At 46.5% G+C, this 25,595-nt stretch overlaps 1 protein-coding gene across 2 annotated transcripts in view; it reads left to right on the top strand.

The window, feature by feature from the left end:
* Cabin1 (calcineurin binding protein 1) overlaps positions 1–25,595 on the top strand; it is a 170,508-nt gene that overhangs the window by 78,867 nt on the left and 66,046 nt on the right. Inside the window, exons 20-26 of one of the 2 annotated variants that reach the window (XM_023720922.1) lie at positions 4,137–4,298; positions 7,865–8,071; positions 8,308–8,453; positions 13,475–13,736; positions 15,849–16,109; positions 19,303–19,454; positions 21,157–21,335. In XM_023720922.1, coding sequence (XP_023576690.1) covers positions 4,137–4,298; positions 7,865–8,071; positions 8,308–8,453; positions 13,475–13,736; positions 15,849–16,109; positions 19,303–19,454; positions 21,157–21,335 — 1,369 coding nt within the window. The remainder of the gene's footprint in view (positions 1–4,136; positions 4,299–7,864; positions 8,072–8,307; positions 8,454–13,474; positions 13,737–15,848; positions 16,110–19,302; positions 19,455–21,156; positions 21,336–25,595) is intronic. The other variant, XM_023720923.1, reaches the window with a different exon arrangement.

Consider the following 25,595-nt stretch of genomic DNA (forward strand, 5'->3'; position numbering starts at 1 on the left):
TTATTTATTTTTATTTTGGGCTTGAGCTCACTTTGTAGCCCCGGCTGACCTCATACTCATAGTGATCCTCCTATTTCAGCCTCCTGAGTGCTTGGATACAGCTGTGTGCTACCACGCCAAGCCAAATTTCATAGAATTTTTATGTTATAAAATAGTTTTCTTCTTCTTTTGATTATTACATTATTTTAAAATGCAAACACCACTCTTAACTCACAAAAGAAACAGATGGTGACAGAGTTTGGTAGTTTGCCAGCCCCTTATCTGGGGCATGGATCTCAGTAGATTTTTAAACTATTGTTTTTTAGTGATTGAGATCCATTTAGGCTTTTCTTTTATCCAATCAGTTATATATTTGGAAGAGTATTCACTTGTTAGCATAAAGCTCTTCATGGTGTTTCTTTCCTTGTTATTTAAAATTGAGGCCAAGCAGCAGTCCCCATCTCTTGGATGAACTCCTCAGTCTCCATCTAGCAGTGAACCCTCTCTGCAGTACCAGTATTCATACTCCCTTTTTTCATTGCTAAAATTATTTGTACTTTCCCTCCTCTTTCTGAAAACTAGTCTTTTCCTAAGGCATGTTTAAGTTAACTTCCCCCCCCCCAAAGTATAAGCTACTTGTCTGTCTATTTTCTTTCTTTCTTTCTTTCTTTCTTTCTTTCTTTCTTTCTTTCTTTCTTTCTTTCTTTCCTTCTTTCTTTGTGGTACTGGGGATCAAACTCAGGACCTTACGCTTGCTTTCCAGGCAGGCACTTGTATCACTGAGCTACATCCCTAGCCTGAGCTATTTGTTTATAGATCTATTTTTTCTTTACTAGCTATTAATTGCATCTCTAACATCTATTATCTTTTTACTTTCTTTGAATTAAGTATATATTGTTTCTAACTTACTAGGTAGAGTGCTCATTTCAGTATTGACTTCTTTATTTTTTTTTGGTGGAACCGGGATTGAATTCGGGCCCTTGTGCTTGCCAGGCAAACACTTATTCTACTGAGCTATCTCCCCAGCCCCTCAGTATTGACTTCTAATGTATGTATTGAAGATTGTAATTTTTTTAGAATACTGTATATTTTTAGCTGTATCCCAGAAATTTTAATCTTTATTATTTTACGTAATTGATTGCTGCTTTTATTGAACCATTTTTTAGGGGATGTGGTCTTGTATTATATCTAGGCTTAGGTATTTGCAAGACTTGCTTTTCAGTTGGTTTTGGCAAAAATCCTACATGTGCCAGCAAAGAATGTGTATTTACTAATAGCTGGAAAAAGGAATGCATATTCTTCCCAGGGGTCCTTTCCAGGCTCTTGGTGTCCCGAACAAAGAATTGGACAAGACACACAAAAAAGGCATCCGGGGTGTAGATTTATTGAAGGCAGAAAAAGTATACTCTACAGGGCTTAAGGAACTGCTATGGATATGGGAATGGGGCTGTTATTGTGCAGAATACCTGGATTGGCCCTCATCTCATGTGATTATGGCATTAGGACAGTTGTCCTGTAAAAAACTCACTTGACGTCATGCCTGATATAAATTGTCCTATGGGAAAACTCACTTGTCTTCTCTCCAGATATAAGTGAGGGATAAGGAACAATGTCTTTCTATTGGTTATGCCCATATGTAAATGAATAATGGAGAATAGTGCCTTCTCATCAGCCCAGTGAATAGCGCCAAATTGAAATGAGTTGAGAAACAATCACTTTCTGATTGGTCCCATGTACAGTGCTCAGGAGCTCTAAGTCTGGAGTCATTTTAAGTGTAGTGTTCTGTGCCTGTTTTCTGTTTTTAGGAAACTTCTTGCTTAACTGGTTAGTGGTGGGTTTCTGTGACTTCTGACACATTCTGACTGGTTAATTGTCTGTTTTGCCTTAGCCCTCATCTCCTACCTTACATACGTATAACTTGTCTTAGTGCAGTTCATACCCTTTCTGAAGGGCTGGGGAGATAGCTCAGTAGAACAAGCACTTCCCTGGCAAGCACAAGAGCCTGAGTTCAATCCCTGGTTCTGAAAAGCAAGGTAAAAGATCTTGCTACTCTTGCAGTGACATACCCTTTCTAATACTAATGTTTTGTCTGAGGGAGATTCCTTCAGCCCTAATAGGATCTGTCAGCTTATAATATATAATTATTTACACTCCACTCTTGCATTGGAATCCGAGCTTCCTAGAGATCAAAGACCGTGTAATGCTGTGCCTAGTGAAAGAAGGTGCTCAGTAAATACTCATTTAGCAAATGGAGGGCTAAGTGAATGAGTGAAGTTACTGGGGTGTACAGCACTATCTTCTGGGAGTTGGTGGAAACTGGCTAGTGTACTGGGAAGAAGTCAGCTCAGCAAGCCCATTGAGGGAGGGGGGGCTGCTGCCAGAGCCAGCCCAGAGCAGCTGGCACTCCAGAGTAAATGATTATAAATGACTGGGTCATTTTTCCCTCTCAGAATTGTAGAATCAGTATTACTAATTGAGTCCCAATTGAGTTGTGAAGGAGAGTTTTATTCTTTATTTTTGAGACTTTTATTCTTCACCATGTAGAAGGGATAAAACTTCAAATCAACTTCTCAACTCATTAGGGTTAGGGTTAAGTTATAGATACAGGATAAAAGAAATGAGAGAGGAGGAATGGGCTAATAAAGGGGAGGAATAGTCATGACTTTTCCAGGAATTTGGAAACCACTACTTTCTGCTCCTTTTATGGTTCTTTTTTGTGGACGTGGTAGCAGTTGTCAGCCATTGTGGTATTGGGGAGTACGTCATGAAGCATGCAGACAGAATTAAAATGAAGGTGGAGATTGTCTGGTGCTCACTCGGACAGCCATCTTAGACCTCAGGTAGCCCACCTGAGGAAGAACTTCTGGCTTGCAGATATACTTTCCCCCAAACATTAACAACTTTAGGGCAAAGGAGAAATTCAGCTAGGTCATTCAGGGATGGAGTCCAAGGAAGTCCCCCAAAGAAGAAATAGAGACCTCAGCTCACCCTGAAGAGTAGGTTCACTGACTCATGTCACAGAAAAGCAGTTCAGGATGTGTCAGTGTGAGGTGGAAAATAAGAAACAATAGAACTCTTCAGCTTCAGCTGAAAGGGCTACAGCTCTGATGAAGAGGATCAGCCTGGGCCATTAACAAGAGAATAAGACCAGGCTTTATGGTTTTTCTGAGATGGACTAGTGTCTGATTGATCATTACCTTAGTTCTGGCTTGCAAGATGACTGTGGGAGATGACCTGTCACTTGAGGGGGACTTTTAGTCGCTATGCAATGAGTATTTCTGCCTGGGATAGTCTCAATTTTGTGGAAGCTGTGCTGGAATCCAAGGTGGTGTATGTTCAGAGCAATGACTGGAGACTTCTGGGCATGTTAGGGTTAGTTGAAAGTCCTCATATATCTATTACCTTGGTGTCCAGGTCTTGAGGTGGGATGAGTTATATCAGTTCAATACTAATTAACCTTCTGCTGCTAGATTTTAGACAGTTTTTTTTTTTTTTTTTTTTTTCGGTACCAGGAAGTGAATTCAGGACCCTGCACTTGCCAGGCAGGTGCTTATTCCACTGAGCTATTTCCCCAGCCCCAGATAGCTTTTATTTTTTTGAATTTTTTTTTTTTTTTTTTTTTTCAGGGATCAAACTTAGGACCTTGCACTATCTCCCAGGCCAATACTTCTTCAGTGACTATCCTGCTGATGTACAGAGCTGAGCAAGGATCTGACCCGAAGTTTTAAGTTAATAAAAGACAAAACAAAAGTTAAGCTTTCTTCTTTTTATTTATTTTTTTTTAATGTTTTGTTCTTTTTAGTTATCTATTGACCACCTATAGGCCCAAGTGAAGTCTTTTTTTTTTTTTTTTTTTTTTTAGAAAACCCACCAGTCCTTAACTGCTTCAAAAGAAAAATTATGCTTTAAACAAGTAACAGATTAAGGGCCCAGCAGTTTCTTTGTCCTGTGTCCGTTTGATAGATAGTCTGATTATATCAGAGTAAGAAGTCTTTTCTAGGAAACAGATCTTCTAGAATCAAGTGGGGCAGGGGCCTAGTAAACTTCGTCTCCTCAGGGTAGAAGAGATGATAGAGTTGTGGTCTTGCTGCGGTCCTGCTATGACAGAGCTGTGGCTCCTGGTCCCAACCTTTAGTGTCTCTTTCTGCCTACCATAGGTGCGAGTTCTCCAGAAAGAACTGACTGCATCCACCTCTGAAGACACACACCCCTACAAGGAGGAGCTGGAGACGGCCTTGGAGCAGTGCTTTTACTGCCTGTACAGCTTTCCCAGCAAGAAGAGCAAGGCCAGATACCTGGAGGAGCACTCAGTCCAGCAGGTGAGGGTGGTGCCACTGGCCTGGGGCAGAGCAAGGCTAAGGAGTAGCAGAGCTCTGGGAAGGTAGGCGACTTTTTGAAGTGCATCAGGCTTGTCGTACTCTATCCACTTTCCCAATGCAAGGTGTGGTGGAGCAGGCCACAGAGATGGGCAGATGTCTGATCAAAGGATGAAAATCTTTTTCCTTGCAAAAAGATAGCTTCATAAATTATCAAAAATGTGGCACAAGAATTGCCCGTAGGTTTATTTTCTATTTTTAAAATTTATATATTTGGTACAGGATCTCTCTAAGCAGCTCGGACTCATAGTGATCCTCCTGTCTCTAACTCCCCAGTGCTGGGATTGTAGGTGTGCGTCACCACGCCTGGTTTTGGTGGTTAGCTTTGGTGGTGTGGGGCTGGCATGGCATGCAGAACCAGGGATCAGTCCTGGGTCCTTGTGCTTGCCATGCAGGCACTTGTCCCTCGCCCTTCAATTTGGATATGAGTAATTTCTTAGGTTTCTTGTTTTTTGGTTGTTTGATTTTTGGAGCATTAGTGGGTGTATTAGCTCATAGCTCCTTAGCACTATCAGTTATTCTCTGATCTTAGGGATCTAGCCTTTGCCTTGGCCTAAAATAATAACACAGTTTTTGTCAGTCAAAAATGGAGGGACAGTTCTGGGGAGATAGCTCGGTGATGTAAGCGCCTGCCTGGCAAGCACAGAGTCATGAGTTCGATACCGAGTACCACATGCTGTGCTGGCCCTGGAAATCCACACACGCTGTGCCAGACCCAAAACTGGGTGTGGTCGTGCACACCTGTAATCCCAGTGCTGGGGAGGCTGAGACAAGGAGAATCACTGAGTCCAAACTACATAGCAGGACCCTGTATCAAAAAAAAAAAAAAAAAAAAATTGAGAGGGTTAGTGGCTGGCCCCAGGTTTTTCTTCTTCTTTTTTTTCATCAAATATTGATATGTTGAACTTTAAGTCCTTACAGAATATGAAGGAAAGATAATTTTATAAAAGTAGAAATAAACATTTACATAATTTTACAAAGAAATTTAGAAACCTAACCATATATACAGAATTATAAGTCCTTATACTAGGGAGACAATAGATATTTACAGATGTGGGTCTGGTTTATTTTTTTTTTTAATTTTTTTTTTTTTTTAATTTTTATTTATGAGAGAGAGAGAGAGAGAGAGAGAGAGGTGTGTGTGTGTGTGGCCAGCTCAGCCCACCAGGGGGCGGGGCTGGCTGGCATGTGGTGCTGGGGGATTGAACCGCGGTCCCTGATGCTTTGCTAAGCTTGTTTTAAGTAGGTGCTTTAGACCACTGAGCCATCTCTCCAGCCCGTGGGTCTGGTTTATTTCACTAATAAGTATATCTTCAAGGGGCATCCACTTAAATATGAAGGCTTCAAGTTTATCATTCTTTATAGCTGAGTAGTACTCCATTATATAAAAGTACCACATCTTTTTCAACCATTCCACATGTGACGGGCATCTTGGTGGTTTCCAAGATCTAGCTATCATAAATTGTGCTGCTATAAACATAGGTACGCATATATCACTATAATATGACGCTTTCAGTTCCTCCGGGAAAATTCCCAGTAGGGGGATAGCTGGTTTAAATGGGATTTGCAGTCCTAGTTTTCTAAGGAGTCTCCACACTGATTTCCATAACAGTTGCACCAGTCTACACTCCCAACAGTGGAGAAGGGTTCCCCTCTCCCCACAGCCTCTCCAACATTTGTTGTTGGTTGATTTCTTTATGATAGTCGTTCTTTCTGGGGTGAGATGGTATCTCAGTGTTGTTTTAATTTGCATTTCACGGATGGCTAGTGATGAGGAACATCTTTTCAAATATTTATTTGCTTCTTTAATTTCATCCTCTGAGAAGTGTGTGTTCATCTCGGATGCCCATTTCTGGACTGGGTCTTTAAATTTAGGGGCCCTAATGTTCTTTAGTTCTTTATATATTCCAGAGAGCAGACCTTTGTCTGAGTGCTTCTTAGTTCAGATTTTTTTGAAAATTGTGGGTTGTCTTTTCACTTTGTTGATAATTTCTTTTGACGTGCAAAAACTTCTCAGTAAGAGGTGGTCCCAGTTGTTAATTCTTTCAACTATTACCCGTGCAATTTGGTTTCTGTCCATGAACTCTTTGCCTACCCCTATGTCTTCAAGAGATCCTCCTACTTTCTCTTCTAGGAGATTTAGTGTTTCTGTTTTAATATTCAGTTCTTTAATCCATTTTGACTTTAGTTTAGTGCATGCTGATAGACCTGGGTCAAGTTTTAGTTTTCGGCATGTAGAGAGCCAATTTTTCCAGCACCATTTGTTAAAGAGGCTATCTTTCTTCTAGTAAGTGTTTGGCCCCTTTGTCGAAGATCAGGTGGCTGAGTGTGTTCCTAGAGGCCTCTGCATCTACTAGTCTATTCCATTGATCTTTAGGTCTATTTTGTTGCCAGAACCATGCTGATTTTATTACAGTAGCTTTGTAGTATAATTTGAAGTCAGGAATTGTAATGCCTCCTGCTTTGTCTTTGTTGCCCAGGATTGCCTTTGCTATTCTAGGTCTTTTTTGGTTCCAAATAAATTTTAGGAACAATTTCTCTAGGTCTGAGAGGTATGTTGGTGGTAGTCTCATAGGGATTGCATGAAATTTATACAACAATTTTGGGAGTATGGCCATCTTCACGATGTTGGTTCTTCCTGTCCAGGAGCATGGAATATCTTTCCATTTCTAAAATCCTCTATGATCTCTTTTTCCAGAATATTGTGATTTTCCGTGCAAAGATCTTTGATTTCTTTAGTTAGATGAATTCCAAGGTATTTCATTTTTTATGAGGCTATTGTAAAAGGTATTATTTCCTCAATTTCCCTCTCAGTGTGTTTGTTATCTGTGTAGAGAATGCTATTGACTTTTGGGTATTGCCTTTGTATCCTGCTATGCTATTGAATTTGTCTATCAATTCTAGTAGTTTCTTAGTGGAGTTTTTTGGGTCTTCCAAATAAAGTATCGTGTCATGGCCCCAGGTTCTGGCTGATAATTCAACACACCTTATTTATCTTACTCTATTTTATTTTTTGAGATAATTCTTGCTGTATAGTTAAGGGTGGCCTTAACTCACTGTGTAGCCTAGGCTGCATTTGAAATTCAAAGTGATCCTCTGCCTCAGCCTCTCAAGTGTTGCGATTACAGGCATATGCCACCCACACCTCACTGAACCCAGTCTTTAGCTCAGCTATGTGGTCTCAGATTCCACCATTTATCTTTTTATTTTTTAATTTTTTTTTTCCAGAACCAGGGATTGAACTCAGGTCCTTGCACTTGCCAGTCAAGTGTTTATTCTACTGAGCCATCTCCCCAGCCCCACCATTCATCTTTATAAAGACTAGGTTTATACTTTTCAGGCACTTGAGAATGATGTTGGGCATGCTGATAATAAGAGATGTAATAAGGACTCATTTTAGACTAGTACTGTAAATGGTGACCTATTTACATCAGATACAGTGGATTTCTGTAGAGGAACTTTTTTTGTCTTTATCTGAAGGTGCTATGAATCTGTGTTCTTTTTTCAAGGTGGAGCTTATATGGGAAGATGCCCTGTTTATGTTTGAGTATTTCAAGCCAAAGACCCTTCCTGAATTTGACAGCTACAAGACCAGCACCGTGTCTGCTGATTTGGCCAACCTTCTGAAGAGAATTGCCACCATTGTACCCCGCTCAGACAGGCCAGGACTGAGCCTGGACAAAGTCTCTGCCTACATTGAGGGGACCTCAACTGAGGTGAGCCCCAGTGGACTCAGAGGTGGGTGTGAGAGCTGAGTAACATCCCTTCCCACCAACATGGGTACATATATGTCCTGGCTTTATTGCTTTTCTGCGTTATGTGCTAGGGCCAGGAGCAGCCTAACACATGCCATGTGTTGATGTGACCAAATAGGCCTGCGTTTACAGGTCTCCGGAGTCACACCTGAGTTTCTGTCTCCACTTCTTCTCATAGTTACCCTGTCACTTGTCAGGTGCCCTGCCTCCCAGAAGGGGCCGACCCTTCCCCTCCTGTGGTGAATGAACTCTACTACCTCCTGGCTGATTATCATTTCAAAAACAAGGAGCAGTCCAAGGCCATCAAGTTCTACATGCATGACATCTGCATCTGTCCCAACAGGTGGGTAAGGTGGGAGGGGCCAGGCTAGCTGTCAGCAGAGCTGGAGTAATGCTAACATAACCAGCTCTTCACTGGGCCAATTTGGAGTTTCACTGCTGATAGCAAAATTAAGGAAAAGAAATGGAAAAATGGCTTAGCATTCTGCGGTTACTAAAAAGCTAGATTCTCTGTAAAAAGGAAGAGTAAAGGAGGCAGCTTTGATCCTGAAGACCCCGGGGATGGCATCAGGGTTGGAAAAGGGCCCTGCTGTCTGGGGAAGGAAGTGCTGCCTGGCCTGATCCTGTTGGTTTGTGCTGTTCCAGGCCCCAGAAAGTTGGCTGAGTTACTCTGTTGATCCTTTCACTGCAGACTTATATTTGTTTTTGAGGAGTGGATGGGTATAAAATAACTCAATCCAAAAGTTTTTCTGTAACCTAGTGCATCATTGGGCAGCTGTGGTTGTCATGATTGTCTGAGGTGTGATTAAAAAAAATACAGTGAATGTTTAAAAATTATTACAGTAAAAGGCATGTTGTGGGGCCAGGGATAAATAGCTCAGTGGCACAGCGCCTGCCTGGTACACAAGGTCCAGAGTTGAGTTCCTGATTACACACAGAAAAGAGAGGGAAGGAAGGAAGGAAAGAAGGGGTTTTTTTTTTTTTTTTTTTTTTTTGCTCCAATGCATTCAGGGCATGATTGGCTGGCTTGAGTTGTGGGGATTGAACCACAGCAACCCGAGCCTGACTGCTTTGTTGAAGCAGCCACTTAAAGAACTGAGCTAAGGGGCAGGCCCCCGGAAGGAAAGAAAAGACGGTAAAAGAAAGAAAGACAGACAGACAGAACGACAAGAAAAGGCACATTGTTGTTAATTTTCCTCAAAATTCTCCCATTGGCTTTGCACACACTGTTCTCATTGTTCTTGCCAGTTTCTGAAGCAATTCTGGAAGTCTCCTTTCCTGAGTGTTTTTTTAGTTGTGCAATTATGGCTGTCTCAATGTCCTTTATCGACTTAAAACTTTTATCTTTAATGGTTGTATTCATGGTCAGGCCAGATCCAGTGAAGGGGGCTGGTGAGATCGCTCAGTGACTAAGCCTGCTTAGGCAAGCATAGGGACTGGGGTTTGATTCCTGGTACCGCCTGCTGCGCTGGCCCCGCCCCAGGCTCCCTGAGCCAGTGACCGAGTCTGGGCATGGTGGCGCACGCCTGTAATCCCAGCATTGGGGTGGCTGAAAACAGGAGGATCACTACAAGTCTGAGCTGTGTAATGAGAGCTTATTAAAAAAAAATAATAATAATAATAATTAAAAAGAGAGAGAAACATCTGGTGAATGAAGTAGATAAGGACATACTGTAATGTTTTTAAGACCCTGCTTTCCATTGGCTGGCACTTGGCAGCAGCATTCACCATTTTTTTTTTCATTTTTTTAAAATTTTGCCTCATAAAGACACCAAAGAGACTGCCTAAGAAAGCAACAGGAGCAATATTGTGTTTAAAGTGAAAGGGAATATTTTGAGAGAAACTAATGGCAGCATGTGTTTTGCTATAAGTAAAAAATAATGAAGTACTCACTGTATATTTTGGTCACCCACCTGTGTTTGATTGTGTTCTCTTCCCCTGGAGCTGTTCCTGCCCTTCTCTTAGGTGTAGTGACTGCCCTCCGTGTCAGACTTGAAGACCCTGCTTCACTCAAGCAGTCTGATGCACTTTATTAAGAGGCAATATCCAAGGCTGGGGATATCACTTGAAAGACTTGCATAGCTTGTGGGGAAGATCACAGGTCCCCTTCTGCTCAGCCTGTGGCTTCCTCCAGACAGGGAGCCCTTGGCTCGGAACTCTGCTATCCTCTCTGAGATTGCTGTGTACTGGTGTGGTGGTGCAGACCCACACTCAGGCTGGCTGAGTTGGCTTTGTTTGACATCCTTGGTGGTCACCTATTCTTCACTGTGGCTTCCGCAGCGTTAAAGTGAGGGTGATAAAACCCCCCTTCTGTGGGGTGGTGGGCGCCTGTCATAGCTCCTCTGCATATAACACTCCTCAGTCGGTGGAGTGATGACCATAAAAGCTGAACTAGCTCTTCTTACCACCTGCATGCCACCTGTTCCGAGGGATGCAAGCCATCAGGCATAGGCCGCTACATAGCCCTGCTGCAGAAGGGACTGGCTGTAAGGCCAGAAAAGGACTTGTTTGGTCTCAGGCCCAACCCTTAGCCTCCCTTTCTCTTCTTTGTAGTGCTGGGGTAGAGACTGAACCCAGGGCCTTTGCACTGAGCACTGTCCCTAGACCTCTTTTAATTTTTAATTTGGGGATAGGGTTTTGCTAAGTTGATAAGTTATCCAGGTGGACTTGAACTTGTGATCCTCTTGCTGCATACTCCCAGAGCACTGGGAATATAGGCATGCTGTACCTGCCCAGCCCCAGGGCCTTCGTTTTGCATCTTTCCTTCATTCTGTTCTCCCAGGCAGATGCCAGTGGAGACTTTGGAGCTCTTTCTGGTCTTGTGAGCAAACTCAAATGGAAGATTGGGTACTTTTTTTTTTTTTTTTTTTTTCCCTTGGAAGTCTTCTAAGCCTAGGCCTAAGGGTAAAGCCCCAGATGAACATGTGGGTGAACAGTGGTATCCTGATTGTGGTATTGGAGGTCCCTGTGGGGAAGTAAGTCTGGGAGGCTGGTGACAGTGTTTTCCTTTCCCTACATTGACCATTCCTTCTGCTTTTGCTGAGCTACAAGGGCGAGGCTTTCACGGAACATTTGGGGATGGGCAGAAGGAGAGCAGGGCCTAGGACAGCTCATCTCCACTGCCAAAGAAACAACTCTGAGCCCAGTTCTAAGACCAGGCTTGTCCTGCACAAACTAGAGCTTGGTGCATGGGGTCTGGATACTTCCTTCTCCGGAACTGTCATCGTTTCCCGCCCTCAGACCCTCAACGTCCCTGTAGGTCAGCACTCCTGGGATGTGGGCTCTGTGCTACTCTGCTAGTACCAGTAGATGAATATCGGTAGGATAATAAGCATTTTCACTGGTCATAGTGATGAGCTTCTGCTTTGGTTACTTGGTTTTTGTGACAGGAGATGGTAGTTTCCAGTTTGGTTCTCATGCAGCTATGTGGACGCTGTCATGATGTTGCTGTTTCCCCCAAGGTGAGGGCAAACAGAGTTGCTGAAAAGTAATAGAAGTGGAAAGGAATACCATGCTGTCAAAGTGGCCCTGGTGAAGGGGAGTTTCTGCCTACTCCTGCACCCCTTCTTGTAGGCGAACCTGAATAGACAAGGAAGATGCAGCGGCCTCAGGTCTCCAGATCCCTGAGCAGGAAGGACTACACTTAGAGCCTCTTACATAAAAAGTGAAGCCTTTGTGTTTGCTGTCCTCTTCCTACTTCTGCATCTTCAGTGTCTTTCCTGCCTCTTTGTTCACACAGTGTTAATCCTGGGTTCTGGGGCCCAGTGAAAGCACATCTGAGCTTCACAGGGTTTCTTTGCCCTTACCACATATTAGACACTCAAGTAGTTCGGGAAGCCACTTAGCCAGCTTTATAGTCATGGAATATAACTGTAGCTGTGATGAATTAAGAACTGTTGGCACATAGAAGGGCAGCATCTGTCCTTTTTATCGCTGCTTTTCCTCTTCTCTGTATGCTATAACAGGCAGAAACCAGAACCCAGAAACCATCTTGGTCTTAATGTATCTATTGCCATTTACCCTCACGATTTCTGCATCCTCATTCTCAGTTCTTTCAGGTGATGTGCGGGAAGGACTACTGGTAGGGGCTCAGCCATCGTGTGGCCCCCTTGCTCTTTGTTTTACTGCTGGGCACAGAACTGGAATGGTCAGAGTCTGCTCAGAGTCCCAGAGGGAGAAGCTGGGTGCCTGGGGCCCTGGGGCTTTCCACTGTCTGAGCTCTTGCTCAGTGAGTATAACCATAGCATTTGCAGGAGGATGGAGCCAGCCACCTGCTGTGTCTCCTACTCACCTGACTGGCTCCCTGCTGTGATTTCTGGCAGAGTGTCCTCTTCCTTTCCACTGTGTCCATTTTGTGGGTAGCTTCTCAGTGTAAGGAGCAAAGAACCCTTCTGTTAGAGCAGCCATTGAGTGGTTGTGAGGTGCTGAGGAAAGTTTCGTCTCTTAGCACCTTTGTTAGTCACTTTCTGTCACTGGACATGATACCTGACACCCGCAGCTTCAAGCAGAAGTTCATTGTGGCCCACGGTTTTTAGAGGATTCAGTCTGTCATCATCTGGCTGCGAGGCCGGAAGGGCATGGCACAAGGGTCTTGCCAAGGAACGCTGCTCATACCACGGTGGCCTGGAAGCAGAGAGGGAGTGGAGCACCCAGGGAGGCTGATGCACCCGTCCAGAGCATGCCCCAGATGCCCGCTTCTTCCAACTGGACCCTGCCTCCTCACAGTACATCCTGCCCTGAATTTTTTGTGCATTAATGCACTGATGAGTGTAGCACAATCAAGATCCACGCACCTTCTAAAATCTCAGCCTTTGAGGCTGGCCAGATATCTCAGCAGACTAAAGTGCCTGCTTAGGCAAAGTGCAGGGACTGAGGTTTGATCCCCAGCATGCCATGCTGGGCCTGCCCCTGGGGCTTGCTGAGACGGTGATTGAGACTGGGCAGGGGGAGGTGCGCCTGTAATCCCAGCACTTGGGAGGCTGCAAACAGGAGGATCACTACGAGTCTGATCTAGTAGTGAGACCCTGTAGACCCTGTACTAAATACATTAAAAAAAATAAATCCCAACCTCTGAGCAAATGGACCTTTCTGGCGGACGTTCTAGATCTAAACCGTAACAGTATCCCATGCTTCTCTCTTGGAATAGATATTCTTAGAGATATATCGTGGTGTAGGGAATCATGACTCAGAGGTGTGGCTGGTCCAGATCAGAGTCATGGCCTGATCTAGTGGCTGAGCAGGTTCTGAGCCCTGGTGTAGGAGTGGAGCTTCCATAGTGTTTGACTGCCTGCCTGCCAGACTTTTGTGTCTGCTGTGCTGTTAGGGCAGTGGTATTGATAGCTCATTCTTTTGTCACTGCCCCAGGTTTGATTCTTGGGCAGGTATGGCTCTGGCCCGGGCTAGCCGCATTCAGGACAAGCTGAATTCCAATGAGCTGAAGAGTGATGGACCCATATGGAAACATGCCACGCCTGTCCTGAACTGCTTCCGAAGAGCCTTGGAAATCGACAGCTCTAACCTGTCCCTGTGGATTGAATATGGCACCATGTCCTATGCCTTACACTCCTTTGCTTCGCGTCAGCTGAAGCAGTGGAAAGCCGAGCTGCCTCCTGAACTTGTGCAGCAGGTGAGGAGGGGTGCTACAGTGGGGTCCCGTCTATCATCCTCTGTCCAGCTGGGGTGCCCTCATCTCTATAAAACTTTGCCACATCCATTCTTTGTTTTTGTTGCATCAGTGCTGGGAGCTCATGGATGCTTCTCCGTAGGAGGCTCAAGCTGTACCATGGTCAGTGATACACATTGGCCCTTGGTCTACATTCAGTGCAGGGCAGGCAAGTTTAGGATTGGACTACTGTGACCTGGTTGGGGCAGTCATCAGTTTTATAGTAGCTGAGTGGGGGTTAGGAATATTCACTGCCTGAACTGGGTGTCTCTTCTCTGTTCTCTCAAAGGAATGTATTGGGTCCTTGTAAAATTCTTCATCTTGTGATGAGAATTTCAGTGTCTTGTGTGGCAGGGGGTATCTGTAGTGGGATACTCAGACTGGCATGATATCTGTGTTTACCAGGGGACCCTTGGCTCCTTGAGATGGAAACAGAGGAACTATACTGACAAACTTTGGAAGGTGTTAGTAGTGTTAGGGATCACATCCAGGGTCTTGAGTGTAGAAAGCATACACTGTACCACTAAGCTACATCCCTAGCCCCCATACTGAAATATTTAGGCTAGCACAGCAGTAAAACACCGTAATACAGAAAGATCTCCTGGGAGATTAGGGTACTGAAGGGGTTGCCTCAAGTTTTGTAGTAATCTACCAGTATACACATTGTCCTGACAAGGTTGCTTTGTGCTTGCTAGGTTCTTTCCGCCTGTGGAGAGGCAGCTTCCAGCCCTGAAATGTGTCATGGGGACCCAGTCCTCTGGCTACTAGAGTTGTATCTGAACTGATTGGGATGGGCTGTAGGACACAGGTTTGCCTCTAGAACTACTGTATGCCACAAACAAAAGCTAAACATTCCTTTTTTCAACCAGTATTGTGAGAGTTCAGTGTGAATGTCTAGCTCAGCTATGTCCAGCACCCAGCCTCACAGCACTTAGAGAGGGTATGTACCTAGTACCCAGCATCCAGCTCCACACCACTGGAGAAGCTATTTACTCAGCACCTAACCCTATAGCTCTAAAGCATAGTGCACACTAGAGTATGCACATTCATGGTAAAACAGAATTTCTCGTCCTCTCCAAGGACATAGAGCACTTGTAAAGGGCAGGTTCTTGAGGTCTGTCCAAGCCCCATTGACCTGAAGTCCACATTCATGGCAAGTACCTCCAGGCAGCCTCTCCCACTCAAAGTTTGGAAGCAGCCAGGACAGAGGATCAGCTTCACAGAGATTTTCTAATTTGGACAGACACTTCTCTGTGGTCCCTGGCAGCTGTCAGGCACACATGTTCCTTCATTCCAGAGCTTCCAGGGTAAGGGTGAGAGCAAAGACTGTGGGCTCACAGAAGCTGCTGCTCTGAGCCTGCAAGATGCATCCTCTTCCCGTTGTGAGTTTATAATATATTGGGTTGGGGGCATGAAAATGATCAAAATACGTTAATGAAACCCATTAATCTGTATAACAAAATGTGCTAATAAAACACGTGGAAGGAAGAGAGTGAGAGAAACAGAGACAGAGAGTGGGTACAAATGAGCAACCATATTGACTCCTCCCTAAGGCTCCCAATCTTGACTCAGGTGGCTGCAGTAAGGACCTGTGCCTGCGACCTGGAAGGAGCACAGGGCTGTGGCTGCAGACCAGCGGCAGCTCTCCTGCGACAGTCTGACAACGCCAGGCAGCTGAAGTGGGCATTCTGGAATGAGCTCCCATTGCAGGCAGTGAGCACCCTCTAACTGCGATAGGCAAACAGCTAGAAAGGGTCAGCCCCAGCTCTGTGTTCTTTCTCCGTTGCAGGCAGGCATCTTCATAAGCACATAAAATAGGGGGTGATATACGGGAAAGAGTCCCTGGAGTTGGCAGGAGGTGACCTGAGTTTAAATCTAGCTCTGTATCTTACTTGGTGTGTGCTTTTGAGGAGTCCCACACCTCACTGTCACCAGCTGTGACATGGTGACAACAGTTCTGGGCCTCAGGGTTGGTGAGAGAAAGTTAGTGAATGAGTCAGCTGGCTTTCCACAGGAGGAAGTGTTATCCCAGGAAAATTTCAGGCCTTGCGCCTAAGGCTGGTGATCTTGTTGCAGATGGAGGGCCGGCGTGACAGCATGCTGGAGACAGCGAGGCACTGTTTTACATCCGCGGCCCACTGCGAGGGTGATGGTGATGAGGAGGAGTGGCTTATCCATTACATGCTGGGCAAGGTGGCTGAGAAACAGCAGCAGCCACCAGCCGTCTACCTGCTGCACTATAGACAGGCTGGCCACTATCTGCATGAGGAAGCTGCCCGGTACCCCAAGAAGATCCACTACCACAATCCACCTGAGCTGGCCATGGAGGCCTTGGAGGTGACCCCCTGCTGGCCCAGGGCGGGGAGGCAGGGCAGAGGTGGGGTGGTCTCTCTGAGTTCCTCAGGACAGGACTCATGGTCCCAGTGACTCGCAGGAAAACCTTCTGGAAACTTCTGTGTTCAGCAGCTTCATGTGCAGTTGAATTAAAATAGCCTTTCTTGTTTTTTCTAAGGGTGTTTACCATCCTCTCTGGGAGACTATTTTGTTTGAAAGGACATGTAGATTTTACTAACCTGGATGTCATGGTGGTGTGGCATGTTTTTGTGCTTGGGACTTTCAGACCTCTGGCAGAGGAAGGCCTCAGTCTATTCTTGAGATACTAAGGCTTGGGTTTCTGACTGCTGCTAAAAAAAAAAAAAAAAAAAAAAAAAATCAATTTTTTATTGCAGGGATTCTCTTTCATGATTTCTAGAGCCCGGTTGTTGATCACAGCAGAGCTGAGGGGAGGCTAGTGAATGTTATAGGCTAGAAAACCAAGGATGTGGGTGGAGACCCATGCACACTTGGCTCAGTCCTGGGTCCTCAGTGTTCTGAGGCCCTGAGCCCGTGGATCACATTCATCTCCTCCTCTCTGAGGCTGTGTGCCTGCCTCCTGTCAGCTCCACATGCCCAGCAAGTCTCTCAGAGCTTAGACAGCAGTTGTTGTTTCCTTAGCCTTTTTCTACCTTTACATATTTTTCCTGATTATAAAATTAGCATATAGGGTTTTTGGGAGGTTTTTTAGAGATTCAATTCAGAAGGGTATAAAATGTCAGAGTCCCTAATCATCCTAGTATTCCCCACCCTCTAATCCCTATTACAGTTTGGGTATGCCCCACATGTGCAGATTTTTTTCCCTGTTAATATGTAGATACTGTCAGCCATGGTGCATCGTGCCTGTAATCCCAGCACTCAGGAGACTGAGGCAGGAGGATCATTGCAAGTTTGAGGCCTGCCTGGGCTACAGAATGAGTTTAAGGCCAGCTTGAACTACATAGTAAGACCTTGTCTCCAAAATTTAAAAAAGTAGATACTATGTAACATTTTCTTATACTTCTGTAGTTTCCCTTTTCCTTGGATAAGATGTAGTAGAAGGTGTATTCTAGTGGTCGTTGGTGGGGTTGGGCATGTTATTTATCTGGACAGCCCCTTGATGGGTGTTTGGCTTCCTCTCCACTGCTTGGCATGCTGGTCCCAGCACTGCATGTCTCTGCACTTGTGTTAGAGAGTACTTCATGAGTGTTTCCAAGGGCTAAGGTCTGCAGGTGCTGGGTCATTTAACATTCCAGTCATTGGCCTTGAAAAGTTGTACTGATGGAGAATTGTGTCTGTTTTCCTCCAACCATGCTAATAACCACCTTTTAATATTTGTTAATCTTGTACACAAACAAACAAACATGGCCTTGATTTTTAAATTTGCGTTTTAAAAAGTTATTCCAGCCAGGCATGGTGGCACATGCCTGTAATCTCAGCACTCGGAAGGCTAAAGCAGGAGGATCATTGTGAGTTTGAGACCAGCCCAGACTACAAAGTGAGCTCAAGGCCAGCCTAAACTATCTATATACTGAGATCCTGTCTCAAAGAGACAAAAATAAATAAATAAAATAAAATCATTCCAGCCTGCTGATTTATAGTGGCCATTTTGGGGCCAGGATCTGGGGGTTCACTGAGAGTTAGGGAAGTACTGTTTCCTCTCTGATGCCCTGACACTGTTCATTCCTTGTCTGAGTTCTTTCATGCCATTCACTTGGCACCATGTACTTTGGAAGAACTCTGTTTTTCCTCCAAAGTATAATACTGAAGGATCTAGAACAGATGTGACATTTTAAGGTACCAGAAGGAGAGGAGTGGACCTGGGACAGGTCCTTGGTCAGCGCTGGTCCTGAGTATGGTTAGCTCAGCCCTCAGATGTCGCCTGTTTTTCCCGTTTTGTCCTACTACTATCTGGAGAGCCAGTGAGCGGGGGCTATGGTGGCCTCAGGCATTTCAGATGAGAAAACAAAGCTTGGGAGTGTGGCCTACGCTTTTTTAGCACACTGGCTCAAGAAGTGTAGTACGCACAACTTCAGGCACATTTTGTTTCGCACGGCCAAGATGGGCCTGCAACTCTGAGTCAGCTGACACATGCATATGCTGTTTCTTTAAAATGACGTTCCTCAGAAACTCTTAACCTTGGCCTGGTGAAAAATCAAATGCCCTTGTTCCTGTGACAAGGGGCCTCCATGTAAAATTCTTCATCTGCCATTTGGATGAACTCCAGTTGAAGATGTTGCTCTTCTCAGTTTTGGCCTCCTGGGTGTGCAAGGATGGTTTCTTGGCTCTGAAAATGGAATTGCTATGCCACTTACTCTGGAGTCCACAGAGGGCTCTGAGTGTAAGTCCCTCTGTTTGGATGCCCGTAGAACGCTGCCCAGGCCTACAGCGGCAGGCCTATCACTTGGGTGAGAACCATTCCTGGGGTGAAGGGGGCCTGCTAGTCAGGAGTTGAGGTGCTAGCGATTCCCGTTGTCTGTGGTATCCATCATATCCTCCGTGTGTGCTACGGGTGAGAGCCGTGTCACTGACATCTGGATAGAAAGACTGGGTCAAGCCACCTCCCGTGAAAGGGCCTCTACCACATGGAAACAGTAGAGGGAAGACAATAGGACAGACCTGGCTTTAACATGACCACTGACTTTCTTGACTGGGGCACTTGGTGCAGCTCACTTCACCTGTCTGTAAACTGAGGCATGTAGTGGGAAGCACAGGCGCCTCCCCAGTGCAGTGTTCTGCCTGCTTACCAGTGCTGCATCCATGAGCACAGGTTCCAGGGAATGGCTTACAAGCAGATGTCCTCTCTGGTCCTTGTCTCAAGGCATCCACTATCCAGTGTAGAAGTAGATACAGAGGTTCAGGAGATGGGCACAAAGATGGCACTGATGCCATGGTGGGAGGCAGTGTCCAGTGATAATAGCTGAAGCTTGTTTCTCTCATTATCTTACCGCACTGTGCCTGCATCACGGGGTGAACTTTTAAACAGGTATGTTGCCAGTATCCATTTTAATTTTCAGAGCTCATTTTGAATTATAGGTTGACTGGCTTAAAAGCTAACAAAACCAGACAGAGTGGTGGCTTGTGTCCTAGACAGGGGCCTGTTTCCAGTGTGGCTACCTAGCGTGTGGAATGAACCTCAGCACTTGGAAGGCTGCTCACACCAGAGATGTCATTCTAGGTGTACTTCCGGCTTCATGCCTCCATCCTGAAGCTCCTGGGGAAACCTGATTCTGGTGTTAGCGCAGAGGTCCTGGTCAACTTTATGAAGGAAGCTGCAGAAGGACCCTTTGCCAGGGGCGAGGAGAAGAATACACCCAAAGCTTCAGAAAAGTGAGTGATAACACCTGGCCTGGGTTGCTCATTTACTACTGCAGTGGTGTTCAGAGGGTGGCTGCCAGGTAAACTGGAACTCAGGGGACCTCTGGGACTGGCCTGGAAGTGTCATTACTGGGCCAAGGTAGTTCCATTGAATCTGAGGAGAGGGTACATGTACAGTCCTGGTCCCTTCACTCAAGGCTTCTTCCTGGTGCCACTCTACCCTCAGGCTTAAGTCCTGGGGGAAAGCTGGCCCCATCCCTTTCCTTCTGGTGGAGCACATCTCTGTTTTGTGTAGAACACTGTAGAAGACTAGTTTTTGCTTTGCAAACTCTTACTTAGCCTAGTCCTTTGCAGGGCCTTTACCCAAGAAAGGGTGAACTCTAAGCCCTGCTGTGCTACTTTTTTCCTAAGAAACAATTAGGAGCGGGGGGCACAGCTTCATCCTGTGGTGCCAGAGAGCTCAAGGAAGCTCTATCCAGAGCCCTTTAGTGGCCTCGGGTTAACCCAGGTTTATCCTGGTATGAGTGGTCTCCTTGTGGCTCAGAGTCCTTTCAGGCGTCCCTGACCTGGTGCTTAGCTCAGCTTACCGCGTCTCTGGTACTTCTGCCTGGCCAGACACTGCAGGACTCAGCTGAGAGCCAGAGAGAAACCCTGCTCCCTGAGGGTGCTCTATTCATGGCCACAGTTAGAGCTCAGCTCTGCAGTGTCCCTGGCCCCGTGGTGGGTCACTCTGGTACAGTCTGCTTAGACATTATAGATGATTTTTATTCACTGAGGGCTTTCTGTATACAATGAAGTATCTGTCTTGTGCCCCAGTCCCCTTTGATTTTTATTTTGTAACAAGGTCTTTCTAACTTGGCCGGGTATGCTGTCATTACAGAGTTTTTCACTGATCATAATTCAGTTTTTAATTTTTTCAGATTATATAACATATGAACATATCATAGTTATAAGAAACTCAAGCCCACATAAATATACAGACTAAAATATGACAGATCTCTTTCCCAAAGTTTTTTACTACACACAGTTTAATTTCTTAAGTCAATTTCTTTATGTCACACACTTATGTGCACATGTACAATTGTAGGGTTTTTTTTTTTAATAGATAAAAATGAACTGCTAAAGGTACTGTTTTAGAATTCGCTTTTTCCCTCAGCAGTAGGTCTAGGCCACGGGCCATGGAGATGGCATCCTATTGACTGCATTCTTTCCAGCCCATACTTAGTTGCATAATACAGAAACACCCATTTTATATAAACAGGCCCATGGACAAGGAAGGTGCCTGCTTTCTTTTCCTCACACATTGTAGCAGATGCTATACCTTTGTATTTGTGTGAGCATGCAGTAAAGCAGATGTGTTTTGGTCCGTGTATCTGTCAGAGGAGGATTTGCGAGGCCGCCACGCAGGACCCTGACTGGGTAGGGAGTGGTGCTAGAGTGCTTTTGCAGGGAGGCTTCTCAGTGCTCCTGCAAGCCTCCTGAACCTGAGACCCAGAGTTGCTGGCAGAACCTGACCAGAAAAGAGGGTCAGTGTCCAGCTACAGACTGTATGTCCTGTGGTGGTTGCCTCTCTGAGGAGCACCAGGTGGCTGGTGTGGAGACCACCAAAAATACTTCGGAGCAGCACAGCTTGGGAAGGTGCTGGCCCTCAGGGCACATGTCCATTTCACCACAACGTGGAGACTGACCCAAGCCCAACCTTCTGTCCCCACAGGGAGAAGGCCTGCCTGGTGGATGAGGACTCCCACTCTTCAGCTGGGACACTGCCGGGCCCCGGAGCCTCCCTCCCCTCCTCCTCTGGCCCAGGTCTGACATCCCCACCTTACACAGCCACTCCGATTGACCACGATTACGTCAAATGTAAAAAACCCCACCAGCAGGCGACGCCGGACGGTATAGTCCCTGTTCTCCCTACTGCCAGCCCAGGGCGGCACACCAATCATGGGGAGGGTGCTCGAGCGACTGTGTTTTGTCGCTTTGTTTCATTGAGGGGGGGTGCTGGGTCTGGGGTGACACGGGCAATGTTGCGGCTGTTCATTAACCTCATAGACTCACGGTGATTCTTGTGCTTCCAAGACATGCTCAGGGTCGCCACCTGCCAGCTTGCCCACCTGGGAGGTGGGGGAGGGCCAGTTTGGGCTAAGGCACTTCATTTCTTCAGGACTGCATTTTCCTACCTTCAAGGTAGGAAGATATGTGACTTCTCCTTTAAGGGCATTTGGAAGAACCATAGGCCACTCACAGCGACTCTTGGCAGTCAGCTTGGTGAGGCCTGCACCACTCAGCTGCACATTGCTATGGCTCTGTCCTGACAGTAGTGGGAAGGCCATAATGGGCGCTAAATCTGTCACCTGGGGGCATCCAGACCAAATGCTGATGGGGGCCATCTGAAACCATGTGCAAGGCCATCCCATGTGGAATGGGGCAGGTGGCGACTGTTCAACTACATTCCTTACTAACATTAGGAGGCTTGCATGCTGGCCTATAGCTTGATTTCTTCATGTTCGCCTCACCTTTACAGTGAGAAGCTGGTGACAAAATATTTGCTGGAATAAGCTAAGTTGGTGGATGTAGAGGGCCATGGAAATGGAACCTTGGGCAAGTAGTAACAATGCTGAAAGACACATTGTTCATCTTCTCTGGACTGTGGAGGAAACAGGCTTTGCTTTCTTTACCTTCTCTAGGGCAATGAGATAGGCCTAGGAGGGTAGGATTGGCCACAGGGCTTTGTCTGCTGCCAAGTGGCCTTGGTGGAGTGGCTTCTGAGAGGAAGGCTAGGCCTTTCAGGAACCATGGTAGCCTTGAAGTTGAGATCTTGCACAGGTCTCAATGGAAGAGTGCTGGGGGCCACACTGCCTTGGCTCTGGTGTCTTTGCTAGAGACTCACCCAGTGTGCGGGTTCCTCTGGAGCGCAGGTATCTGTCTCCAGCATGCTGAGCCAAGAGAGCAAGGTTAGAGAAGCACTGGTAAAGGATGACAAGGTGGCCCGGGCTCAGCTCTTTTGGGAATAGGATTTGGTGCTCTTCTAAGAGATTCGGAGACTTGCAGTATTCCCTCCTAGGTCTGATTTGGGTCTGCAGCATGTGTGTTTGAGAGAAAGGCTGAGGATCTATGTGTTGCTCCATGTCACCATCACCGCCTGCCAGCGTTGTGTCTTTACCCCATGTGGGCACTGGCACTGCCCTCGCTGTCCTACCTGCCCTAGAATGGTGAGCAGAATCCGGAGGGGCTGGGTGCCCACTCTTCCAGTCTTCAGTTCTGCAGCAATGCCCTAAGTAAAATCCTCTCCCCCTTCTTAGTTAACTCAAGTAAATCAGGGAAACTGCCTGGTTCCAGCCTTTTACTCTTGAGAAAATTATGAAAGCACATTAGCAGTAACACTTTCCTCTGGGAGTTAGTTTCTGCCAGGTACTTCCTGTGATGATTTAGTGCCATGCCAGAATTTTCGCAAGAGGACTACCTTTCATGGCTGTCCACATGGCCCGTGACCCTGCTCGTGCAGTTGTAGGCTGGGGAACACTAATGCTGATCCTGCAGCCTCCTGCCTGACTCAGGCTGCGGGATCAGGGATTTTTCAGTCATCCCTTAGGGCAGGCTGCACCTCCAGGAGCATGGAAGGAAGGAAACTGGAGTGCTGGAGAAGGGGGACTGTGCTGCCACCTGGCTCTGGCTGCCTAGCTGCCCATGTGGGCACATTGTGTGCACGCACCTGGAGGGAGTCACTGCAGAGATGGTGCAGTGTATGTGTGTGGCAAGGCCAAGGTGCCAGCATAACTTTGTTCTAGAGGTTGCAGAGGAAAATTGACTTGTGCATAAGTTCAAATTGACTTCTGTTGTTTTGGGGGTGATTCCTGTGAGTAGTAAGGAGCTCGTGGCATCCCCAGGCCTGTCTTCACCCAGTCCCAGCCATGCTATAGTAAGGAGCACAATACCTTCAGAACCCTTGGCCTCTTCAGAGACAAAACAGTGTCTGCCACAGAAAATGTTTGAAACCCTAAAAGAGCCATCAACTTCAGATGCTGCAGTGGTCCTTCCAGAAGTGGTACTGGTTCCCAGGGACAGGCCCAGGCTCCGGGCAGACACAGCCAACTGCAGTATCAGGGGATTTGCTGGCAGCTTCAAGAGGCTATGCTGCCCACTGCTGCTCCTATTTCCTGACCCAGCCCTAGGAGGAGAACATGTGGCTTGTGCATTCCCCTCAGTGTCTCAACCTGAGACCAGTGTCAGCTCTCCTATAGGAGAGGGGCATTACAGCCACTGCAGGTTACAGGCAATCCCTCTTGATGCAAGATGGGTGATGGGTGCTTCTAGGTCAGGTGAAGAGGCAAAGGTATAAGACACCCCGGAGTCAGAAACATCTGGGTTTCAGTCCTGAGTTCATTGCAACCTAAGGCCTTTGCCTATCTGACCTGCTTTCTTACCTGTAGAATGGGTTAATGTTTGCCTCATGAGTATTAAAACTGCTTGCAGATTATGGCCTCCTAAAGTGTAGGCCATCAGTGAGGCTGGAGTGGGAAATGAATAGCACTCTGAGAAGGAGGAGCCCTGGCTCTGGCGCTCATCCCCCTGAGCTTGCAGTCAGCTCTCCAGCCAGTGGTATGACTCGAAAGATGGGCAGCCAGTGCCAGTGGAAGCAGCAACTCTGCATGGGCCTGGCACTGGGCCTTCTGGGTCCAAGTGTCCATCCTCACTGAGCTTTTTTTAAGGCTTTGCTGCCAATGGGAGAAGGAGCCAATCATCAGGACTTAACCTGAACGTGGCTAGGGGGCCCAGTATTAGAGCCATTTCCCCCACCTAGTACCATTCTATGTTTCTTTGCTTCAAAAGTAAAAACCAGCTAGAATCAATTCTGATATGTACCTTGATATTTGATAATAGCTCCCTTGTAGGACTCAGGCCCACTCTAAGCTTGTCTGGTTTGCAGTCTTGTACTACCTGCAGCCACTCACAACTTGATGAGAGCCTTTGGAATTAGTCCTTCAGGCTGTTATGTGACCACCACAGCTGGCCATCAGAGCTGGCCCTTCTCAGGGAAGCCAGGAAGGTAGCTTCAGCTGACCAGAGAAGGGACTCGCTGGCAAAGCTGAGAGACAGGCAGACAGAAGAGCCAGCTGCCCTTTGCACTCGATTAACTTCTGCCTCTGTCCATCTCTTAGAGCACATTGTAACTTTTAAGGGGCTCCAATGACTGTGAGTTACCCCCCTATAGTGTAAGGATATGTTTGCACAAAATCTGTGCCCCTCTTCCACAGGCAGTGTTGGTGTGTGAGGGTATGTGCATGTGATATGTGTGCACGTAGATATGTGTGTAATTAGGCCCTTCCACACAACACTGTGCCTGTTCCATGTCAGGCTTAAGGCGGGGACCTACAGGGTAGCTGCACATTTCCATCTTCTCAGCTGCCTTGTAAGCTTGGCTCTATCCTTGTTTCCTGGAACAGAAACCTGGCTGAGAGCTGGTAAGTACTCATCCAGGGCTTTGCATGGTCAAGACAGTCTGAGAAAGAGTGAGGTCTGTCTCGTTCCACTCAGTCCTCTCCATGCATGATGTAATGGCTAGGAAAAGCCCCACACTGACTCACCTGACAGATTATATCGACGTGCATTTCTCACCCTGTTGCCTCAGTGGAGGACCCAGGGAGCAGGGCTGTTCAGAATGTCTTGGGCCTTCATTTGGTCTGACTTAGCCAATGTTTGGGATATTTGTAGGAGCTCTCTTGGCCTAAGACTCACTATCTGCCTGTTGTACTTCATGCCACCTCAGAATGCCACAACCAGGAAGGACGTCAGAAGTGAAAGGACTTCTGGGTGCACAGGGCAGTCATAGTTCCTGCTGCAAACTTAGAGGAGGCAGGTGAAAGTCAGTTATGTAGTCAGCTACATCAGGGTTGGGTGCAACCAGAGTTAACCCTGGAGAGGTGAGCTTGCCTGTCCCAGAGCAACCTGGCCTGGCTAGAGGTGGAAGGCCTTCTCAGGGAACAAAGCATCACCAAGCTCTGAGGGGTGCGTTGGTTTACTGTGAGGTATGGGGGCATTAGGGAGAAGAGTTGGTGCCTTGGGGCTGGTCTCCAGGGTTGCAGCTGATGCCTCTTGGGCCCAGAGCTGCTGGAGGAGCCTCTGGTGCTAGCCTGCACCTCAGTTTGTAGTGTGCAC

Source organism: Octodon degus, unplaced genomic scaffold, assembly GCF_000260255.1.
Source record: "Octodon degus isolate 3935 unplaced genomic scaffold, OctDeg1.0 scaffold00079, whole genome shotgun sequence".
Lineage (NCBI taxonomy): Eukaryota > Metazoa > Chordata > Mammalia > Rodentia > Octodontidae > Octodon > Octodon degus.